The 9879-nt window shown below is 44.4% G+C and overlaps 1 protein-coding gene across 1 annotated transcript in view; it reads right to left on the reverse strand.

The window, feature by feature from the left end:
• Positions 1–1125: 1125 nt before the first annotated feature.
• The window catches only part of LOC107112002 (killer cell lectin-like receptor subfamily B member 1C), a 9256-nt gene continuing 502 nt past the window's right edge, over positions 1126–9879 (reverse strand). Inside the window, exons 2-5 of the mRNA XM_015413058.1 lie at positions 7078–7185; positions 4659–4813; positions 1962–2074; positions 1126–1249 (exon numbers count right to left, since the gene is read on the reverse strand). Of these exons, the coding sequence (XP_015268544.1) occupies positions 1126–1249; positions 1962–2074; positions 4659–4813; positions 7078–7185 (500 nt within the window). The remainder of the gene's footprint in view (positions 1250–1961; positions 2075–4658; positions 4814–7077; positions 7186–9879) is intronic.

Genomic DNA, 9879 nt, shown 5'->3' on the forward strand with positions numbered 1-9879 from the left:
GATGCAAAAAGAAAATTTGAGGAGCAGCTTGCTAAAAGCATCAAGACAAACAATAAACCTTTTTCAAAATATATTTGGAGCAGAAAACCAGCCAGAGAAGCAGTGGGGCCTTTGGATGACCAAGGAATAAAGAGATTGCTAAAGGCAGATGGGTTGATGCAGATGGCAGAGCCAGTTTAGTGTAGTGGTTAAGTGTGCGGACTCTAATCTGGGAAAACTGGGTTTGATTCCCCACTCCTCCACTTGTAGCTGCTGAATAACCTTGGGCAAGCCATAGTTCTGTAATAGCTGTACTTGAAAGAGCAGTTCTCTGAGAGCTCTCTCAGCCACACCTACCTCACAGGGCGTCTGTTGTGGAGAGGGGACGGGAAAGGAGCTTGTAAGCTGCTCTGAGACTCCAAGTGAAAGGCGGGATATAAATCCAATCCCTTCTTCTTGACAGCAGAGAAGCACCATGACATTTTTGCTTCTGTGTTCACTGTAGAAAGTGTGGGACAACTGTAGACCCCCAAAGAATGTATATTTTACAAGTTCACCAATCCCTAGTCTCAAACTTAGTCTTGTATAATAGTGCTAAAAACAACTTTTAACTAGCAAATGTAAATGTTTTAAATAGTAGAACATCTGTAAGAATCTAAATTGCATGTTGCACTGGTACATTAAAAAATGAAGATGAACACTGCCCATAACAGGTGTTTGTTTCAAGTCAATGTTTAGTTATTTTATGTAGCATTAAAATGTGTCATCCCTGTGTGGCCACTGACCATTGCTCATCAAGTTGCAAAAACAAGATGCCATTCAAGAGGCCTTAACTTGGAGGTTTATGATAAAAAGGTGCGTGTGGACCGCAGAATCCCAGCTCGAAGGTGTCCCCAGACCAACAGAAGGCTGCTCAGCAACTCCGTGGCATCACATCAGCTCAGGTATTGACAACTGCATTGGCTAAGACATCACAGCAACTTCATTAATGGCATCACCTGAGATGGAGAAGGCAAAAAAGAGGAGGAGCAGAAGAGTGCAGGAGTCTAGAAATTCCCAGAAGCATCCAGTCATGTGCAAAACATCTCAACCACGCATGGTTGAATGATTTCTCATAGGACTGCATGCTGAGATCCTATATATATATTATATTAGGAGAGAATCTGTCTTGCAGATCCACCTGGCTACAGCACTACAGGCTTCAGGTACAATTCGGTTTTCATTCAGTTGCCCACAGGAGTCTGCTTCAACTGGACCGATACCTTGCGATCTGGAGAATGAAGGAAAAAGCTAATGACACACGGAAGCCAAAGAAGGGGAACCCATCCTGCACTCACCCTCGGCATTTGTTTCTCATTTTCTTTATAATCTATTTTATTAGGAAAGTACCTGATGGATACAAAGTTTTGGGTCCAATGGAACATTTCCACCTGTGATAAGAGTAAGAGTCCAGTAGCACCAAGTTAACTCGGCCACCTACCACCCGTGATAAGTATTGTTAGATCAAAACTTTCTGTTTTAGCAAGCACAAGACGTAGTGTATCATATCTTTTGATTGGATCGATTCTGCACATTATTTGTTTATTATATGGACACTTTCAGAATGTCACAGGCAGACTTCCTTAGAAGATAATCTTCTAAGCATGGTCTATGAGTGCACTTGCTGTTTGCAATGGATGGTTTTGCCTCCAGCTGAAGCTGCTGTATGTATGATACTGCATATGCATGCATGGAATGACCTCCTCGATGATCAGCCATCATAAGCAGCAGGGAAAGGAATGGGGTGAGAGTAATGAGGGTCTATAGAGGACTGGTCGCAGTGTTCCGGTAGATCTGGTGTTGCCTTTCAGATCTCCATTAAAGTTCGAGGCATTAAATGTTAGGAGTAATTCACCACGTTGTATTTTAATGCTTACTATTTTGTATTTTATCTTGTGTTTGTTTTTGACTTTGCTCAAGGCCTGTGGTCAGAGGATACTCACATTTTGTCATCTAATGGTGTGCCATTAACCCAGGTCCATTTTCTTTCAGGCAGTGTTGCTGTCAGTCCAATCCACAGAAGATGGGCTCCTTCAACAATACTCTGGATAAACGCCTGGAAATGATATTGTTGGCTTGGTGAACCTCTTCACAAAATTTCATTTTGCAGAACTCCACCTCACTAAATTTGGGCTCTGTTTTTTCCTGCTCACAACTCATTTATAAAGGCACATGTACACACATGTATGCACACACACACACAAGCAATTCAAATCACCAAGGCTTAGACAAGCCACCATAAAATCAAGTATGTAAATTGCTATGCATTCTATATTGTTAAGTGCTCTCTGCTTTCCCAAAGTTGAGACATTCCAGGAAGGTAGCATTTTCCTTTGGAAGACAGTGCACTGGAAGTTTATGGTAGGTTTTTTTTTTTGCTTTATTTACAAAGCATTGCTTACAAATCAAGCTTTGGAAGACCATCGTTTGGATGGGCCAGGGCTCAGTGATAATCTTCTTGGCATGTTCAGTCCCTGGCATGTCTGTATAAAAGATCTCACTCGGCCCGAGACATTGGAGAGCTGCTGCCACTCCTAGCAGAAAAAGCTGAGCTGACCAATGATCTGGCTCGGTATACTGCAGCTTCATATGAAAGCTAGCAGATGCCTGGAAATAGTCAGCCTATGCCCACTCACCCTGCATTAGCTCCCAAAAGAGAGACCCTGCACTGCTGCATAATCAGGGCTTTTTTTGTAGAAAAAGCCCAGCAGGAACTCATTAGCATAATAGGCCACACCCAACAGCAGGAACTCATTAGCATATTCACCCACACCCCTGACAGCATAGCTCATTAGCATATTAGTCCAGAAGTGTGGTCATCCAGCCACACCCACCTTTTGCTTCTTATTCTGTTTACCTTGTTTGTTGTCAAAACAAAGGGCTTTTTTTGGAGCAGGAACTCCTTTGCATGTTAGGCCACACAGCCCTAATGTAGCCAATCCTAATGAGTTCTTGCTGTTTTTCCCCTCAGATGGCTCTGGCCCCGCCCCCAGCGTGCCTGGCGTCATCACATCACCTCCGGCTGACGTGCACGCCGGGGTGGGGTTTCCCCCGGGGCTCGATTCCGCTGTGGCGGAAATCGGGCCTCCAAAGCGGGGGAAGTTATCCGCCCCCCGGGGAGAATTGGCAGCCCTAACAGGGCCCTCTGCTTTTTTTTAAAAAAAAAAAACAAACTCATGCTGGAACAGAAATTCCTCTCTGCGTCGCATTCTTTGATCATCAGATTTTATGATACCCTCTACACCGGGAGTGTCAAACAGAAGGCCCAGGGGCCGAAACAGGCCTGTCCAGGGCTCTTATGTGGCCCACAAGCAATTAGTGCAAGGGAGGGAACAGGAGACTGCTCGAAGGGAGTGGGCAAAGCCACTACAATTGTGGTTTCAGCATGGTGGAACAACCTCATCTGCAGCAGTTAAATAGTGTGGGAGCGTCTGCCCAGTGCTGCACTGCTGGGTCTCTAGTCTGTCCATATCGGTTTTCCTTTGCCCCTCCCCCCGCCCATGAGGCCTTGCAGTGAGGATACATCAACTCGGAGCTTACCAGCTGCTGTCCTTTCTACAGTTTATATCTCTGGTACCTGGCATTATGTTTTATGGCACACATGGCCCGGCCAGACAAAGTGACATTTATGTCAGAGTCAGCCCTCATAACAAATGAGTCTGACACCTCAGTTCTACACTGCAGGCCACTTTCAATTTATTTGATCATTGGGTTTTATGGTACCTTTGACATAGATTTATGGCTGTTCAGGGATGACATCACAGTCAGTACCGCATGGCCCCAGGGTATCTGAGTGTGGTTTTGAGATGCACCTTTTCCTCCCAGTTGAGAAAATGTGCAGCGAATGCCAGATGCAGAATCGCCCTTTCTCTGGAGGTTCTAAAGCAGAGGCTACATGGCTATCTGACAGCAATGCTCTGTGAATTTAGGCAGATGGTGAGAGAGAGGGGTCAGGAAGGGATGAGTCAGTGCTCAGCTCTTTTGGTCCTTTCTCATATACCCAGGGTAATGCTGATCGTCACTTTGTGGTCAGGAAGGAATTTTCCTCCAGGCCAGATTGGCTCAGGGATCCTGGAGGTTTTTCTTGCCTTGTTCTGGGCATAGAGCAGGAGTCACTGGGGGAATGGGGGGGGGCAATGTTCCCTTTAAGCTGTGGAATCTTGTGAGCAAAAATTCTACTTTGTGAGCTACTGGCATTGAAGTTGTGAGTGAGTGACTTGGCTGCTGCATAAATTAGTTTGTTCTGGAGCCATCCTTCCTGAGCTAAGACAAAAATGTGTGAGCTGGAGGCTAAAAAACTGTGAGCTAGCTCAGACTAACTCAGCTTAGAGGGAACATTGGGGGGGGGTAGCTGTGAATATCCTGTATTGTGCAGGGGGTTGTACTAGATGATCCTGGAGGTCCCTTCCAGCTCTATGTTCCTATGTTTGTTTCTTGGCAAGTATCTGACCGCTAATCAGGTGACATTTCAAGGAAAATCAGAGTGATAAACCCAATCATAAAACAAATGCATATAAGATGTGGTCCTGAGCAGTTATCAATGATTGCAAGTGATGGATATTATAGGGAAATACATCCCCAGTTGTGCTGCAAAGATCCCAGAGCACATCTATGGGATGTGGATGCGAATGAATGCTTACCACTTCATCCTGATCCTCTATCACCAGCATGTCAGACAGTTTTGCTCTGCAGTCTTTTTCACTCTCATGCCAGGTTCGATTTTCTTCGGAGATCCAGTAGCACTTGTTCCCATGAAGAAACCAGTTCTGGGGACAGAGTCTGCACCCAGAGTGCTCTGGACAGCAAAAACACAGATACTTGGTTGCTGGAACCAATTTGAGAACATTGCCCCCCCCCCAACATTTAACAGTAGCTGCCTTCATTTACTGAGGATTCTGCCAGCTCACAGGATTGAGGGGTTATTAAAAACCAGGGTTTCTGCTTTCTGCTTGCCAGTCTCTTTGGGCTCTCACCATATTTAATGGTAGCTTGAATACTGAATGAGCAGTGCTGTGCCATGTCAAAAGAACTGCAGCAACACCTGATGAAGAAGCAACAAGAGCAATTGTCCTTTTCTTCTTTTTTTTTGGAGAACTGTAAGCAAAATTAGATTTACAACAAATGTCATGCCCCACCTTTCTCCCCAATGGGGACCCAAAGTGGCTTTCATCATTCTCCTCTCCTTCCTTTTGTACATACAACCAGCCTGTAAGGTAGGTTAGGACGAAAGTGTATAACTGGCCGGTCACCCAGTAAGCCTCCGTGGCAGACTGGGGACTCAGACCTGGTTCTCCTTTATCCTTGTCCAGCATTCTAGATGTTATTACCATACTGGCTCTGGTACCTCCCTATGATAGGGAGGCCATTGAATCCCCTTCATTTTGAAATAGAGTGTATATTTTCCTCCCTCCCATTCTGTGCTGCCTCCACTTTGCTGGTTTATCATGAGTCATCCTTTGTGTCCATTTCAAATAGCAGAGAGATGTTCTGGAGACGTTACCCAGGATAGTTCACTTCCCTTCATGTTTGGCAATGCAGCTCCCATGACCATTCTTAAACGGGTGGCCACTTTTCAGATGTCTGCCTTTAATTCCTGATGAGTCATGTCCAATGTTCCCTTTAAGCTGCAGAGCCTTGTGAGCAAAAATGCTACTTTGTGAGCTACTGGCATTAAAGTTGTGAGCGGGCGATTTGACTAATGCATAAATTAGTTTTCTCTGGAGCAGTGTTCCCTCTAAGCTGAGTGAGTGTGAGCTATCTCACAGTTTTTTTTAGCCTACAGCTCACAGTTTTTTTGTCTTAGCTCAGGAAGGAGGGCTCCAGAGCAAACTAATTTAAGCAGTAGCCAAATTGCTCACTCACAACTTTAATATCAGTAGCTCACAAAGTAGAATTTTTGCTCATATGATTCCACAGCTTAGAGGGAGCATTGCTCTGGAGCCATCCTTCCTGAGCAAACACAAAAATGTGTGAGCCGGAGGCTAAAAACCTGTGAGCTAGCTCACACTAACTCAGCTTAGAGGGAACACTGGTCATGTCTGCCACAACCAAGTAATCTTAGCTTCCACTGCAAGTAGCACAGAGGGATGGTCTTGAGTCAGTCTGGGCCATCACGTAGCAATCCCCTTCATTTTTGGCACCTCAGCTCCCATGATCATCCTGAGGCAAGTGGCCAACATTGAAACCGCTAGGTTTATTCCCTGATGAGTCATGTGTCTGCCACAGAGAGCCTGGTGCTCCCACAATAAATAACATGGATCAGAGAGTATTCTAGAATTAATCTGGGCCAGAAGGTTCCAATTGCCTTCATTTTTGGACTTCCATCATCATGTTGAAGTCGGTGGCCAGTTTTGAAACACCCAACTTTATTTTTCTGATGAGTTATGCATGCCGTGGACAAACAGATGAAAGGCAGGTGCCTTCTTTTGTCACTGTAGATTGCTGTTGATTTCCTGATTAATTCTTTTGCCTTTGTAAATAAACAGGTCTGTATCTATATCTGTATCTATATATTTAAAATCTGTATCTTGGAACAAAATTATATATTATACTTAACCATGCAGTTCTTTTTTCTCAGGTTTTTTTTTTGCCATTTTTAACAGGTTGCACTGGAGACTAGAGAGTAGGTGAAGCAGTTATTTAACTCATCTATTTCTGTGGGTCAGAAAGTAGCTTTGATACAAGTGTCCAGCAGGGGAAGGGCACGTTATAATTGTAAATCAACAGTATGGACACTGAATGCATGCAGAAAGGAGTGAGACTGTATGCATTGGCCATCTCTCTCTCCACGCATATTCTTAATAACTTGTGGACGGAGCCAGCAGGCATGGAAACAGTATGTATACAGGCTTTGTTCTATACAACAGAAAATCCTGAAAATTCAAGGTCACCAATCATGTTTGTAGATCCTGTGCCCATATAGTATGTGTACACACATGTTATACTGAACACATATAGGGGTGGGGCCAGAAAGCATCCTGTCTGCACACATATGTAATTAATGCAGGGTTCTCATGTCTATCTTTGATCCTTTTCATTGACAGTTAATACTGAAGTTACCTGTTGCACGGTTGTCAAGTGGTTTACACAAAAACTGCTTCAAATGTGACACAGTCTCCAGGTATGTCCTATTTTCTGTTCCATTGGTCTGTTGCTTCATCTGAAAAGCTTAAGAAAGAATATTTGGATAGGGTTTAGCAAGATGAGAAAGTGATTCTGGTCACTGTGTCTCAAAAAAGACATCTCAGAGCTAGAAAAAAAATCCGTAAGAGGGCAACCAAGATGATGAGGGAGCACCTACTCTATGAGGAAAGACTGAAGAGTCTCGGACTTTTCAGTTTAGAAAATGGGGTGGCAAATGGGGTTCAATGTGGCCAAGTGCAAAGTGATGCACATTGGAGAAAAAAATCCTAACTATAAATACACGTTGATGGGGTCTGAACTGGCAGAGACTGACCAAGAGAGAGATCTTGGAGTTGTAGTAGATAACTGACTGAAAATGTTGAGACAGTGTGCAACTGCAATAAAAAGGCCAATGCTATGCTGGGGATTATTAGGAAGGGAATTGAAAACAAATCAGCCAGTATCATAATGCCACTGTATAACCCAATGGTGCAGCCTCATTTGGAATACTATGTACAGTTTTGGTCATCACACCTCAAAAAGGATATTATAGAATTGGAGAAAGTGCAGAAAAGGGCAACTGGAATGATAAAAGGGTTGGAACACTTTCCATATGAAGAATGGTTAAAGCACTTGGGGCTCTTTAGCTTGGAGAAACGACGGCTGAGGGGTGACATGATCAAGGTTTATAAGATTATGCATGGGATAGAGCAGGTAGAGAAAGAGGTACTCTTCTTCCTTTCTCACAATATAAGAACTCGTGGGTACTCCATGAAATTGCTGAGCAGTCAGGTTAGAACAGATAAAGGAAGTACTTCTTCATCCAAAGAGTGATTAACACATGGAATTCACTGCCACAGGAGATGGCAGCAGCTACAAGCATGGACGGCTTCAAGAGGGAATTAGATAAGCATATGGAGCAGAGGTCCATCAGTAGCTATTAGGAACTTTGGGGCAAGTGATGCTCTGTCTTCTTGGTGCTTGGGGGGGGGGCAACAGTGGGAGAGCTTCTAGTGTCCTGGCCCCACTGGTGGACCTCCTGATGGCACCTGGTATTTTTGGCCACTGTGTGACAGTGTTGGACTGTATGGGCCATCGGCCTGATCCAACATTGGCTTCTCTTATGTTCTAATGTTCTTAATGGAGGATAGGTCTATCAGTGGCTACTAGCCATGGTGATTGAGGGGAACCTCCACATTTAGAGGTAGTAGTCAGCCTCTGAATTCCATTGCCAGGAGGCATCATGGAAGGTCTTAGCCACTATGCTCTGTTGTTGGCCCTCCAGAGGAACTGGTTGGCCACTGTATGAAACAGGATGCTGGACCATATGGGTGACTGTTTTGATCCATCAGGGCTCATCCTATGTTCTTATAATCCTACTTGAAGCTTGAGCAATCCTAAGCATGTCTACTTAGAATCCTACTCCAGTCTATACAATGGTGCTCGCTTCCAGGAAAGTGTTCTATCTTGGGGTTGTATTATTAGCCTGTGTTGCAGTGCTCCAATGGATCCGGCGATGGTCATCTTGTCTACTTCAGTTAATGATTGAGCTGCGACATACATGGAAAATTCACACTCTTTTTGAGCTGAATGAGCAGCAACACCCCCTACTACACAATGTCTGTAACCAATCCAGCTGTTCTCAGAGGTCAGTTGGGCTGGGGAAACTCTTCCTAGATGTGACTGAGGGACAGAAGGAACCGTATAGATATATAAGAAGACTGAAAACTGGAGAAGGAAAGTTGATCAGAAGGCAGTGAAGAGCCAGAAGCGCTGGAATACCTGATTTATATTAATCACAAAAGGTGACATTTGGACAGCTTGACGATATTGTTTTCCATTTAAAAGGGTCATTTTGGTAATCAGCAAAGTTGATTTTTTTCTTCAGTCACTTGAGCAACCCTATGTCTAACTCTCCTCTTTCTTTGCAGCCAGGTAATGGTTGCTTATTCAGTGTCCTGATGTAAAGGACTTTTCAAACTTGTGGGCATATGGTCTCTGAGAGGTGAGAGAGGGTCTACTCAGAAGTATGGCCAAGCTTGGTCAGTGGGGCAACTTCTAGAAAAGCGTTCTCAGAAGAGCAGTCAGAGAGACTTCCCACAGCTGTACTTTTGAATATCTGGACATTTTAATGTACTTTAGGGGGTAGCACTTAGGGAAGAGGAAAATGCATTGTAAAGGTTACTGCAGATGGCCAGTACACACACACAGGTCTTTTTGTAGAAAAAGAGCTGCAGGAGCTCATTAGCGTATGGTATGCTAATGAGCTACTAGATTATTAGCATATGCCACACCCCCTGACATCACTGGAAGTGATATCAGAAGGGGAAGCGAAAGGGAGGGGAGGCATCTTCAAATGTCTCCCCTTCCCTTCCCCAGCTGGCCTGCAGGGGTGGGGAGTGAAGAGAGAAGGGGTTTAAAGTTTAAACCCCTTCTCACTAGAGTTGGGCCACAGAAGAAGGAAAGAGGGAAGGAAAGAGAGAGAGTAGAGAGAAGGAAAGAATGAAGGAAAGAGGGAAAGAAAGAAGGAAGGAAAGAAGGAAGGAAAGAAGGAAGGAAAGGGGATAAAAAGAGAGAAGGAAAGAGGGAAAGAAAGAGAAGGAAAGAAGGAGGGAAAGAAAGAGAGAGAAAGGAAGAAGGCGGGAAAGAGGGAAAGGAGAAAAAAAGAGAAGAGAAGAAGGTGGGAAAGAAAGAAAGAGAGAGAGAGAGAGAGAGAGAGAGAGAGAGAAGGGATGAAGG

The sequence above is a fragment of the Gekko japonicus genome, unplaced genomic scaffold (assembly GCF_001447785.1).
Source record: "Gekko japonicus isolate JY-2015 unplaced genomic scaffold, Gekko_japonicus_V1.1 scaffold2668, whole genome shotgun sequence".
In the NCBI taxonomy this organism is placed as follows: domain Eukaryota; kingdom Metazoa; phylum Chordata; class Lepidosauria; order Squamata; family Gekkonidae; genus Gekko; species Gekko japonicus.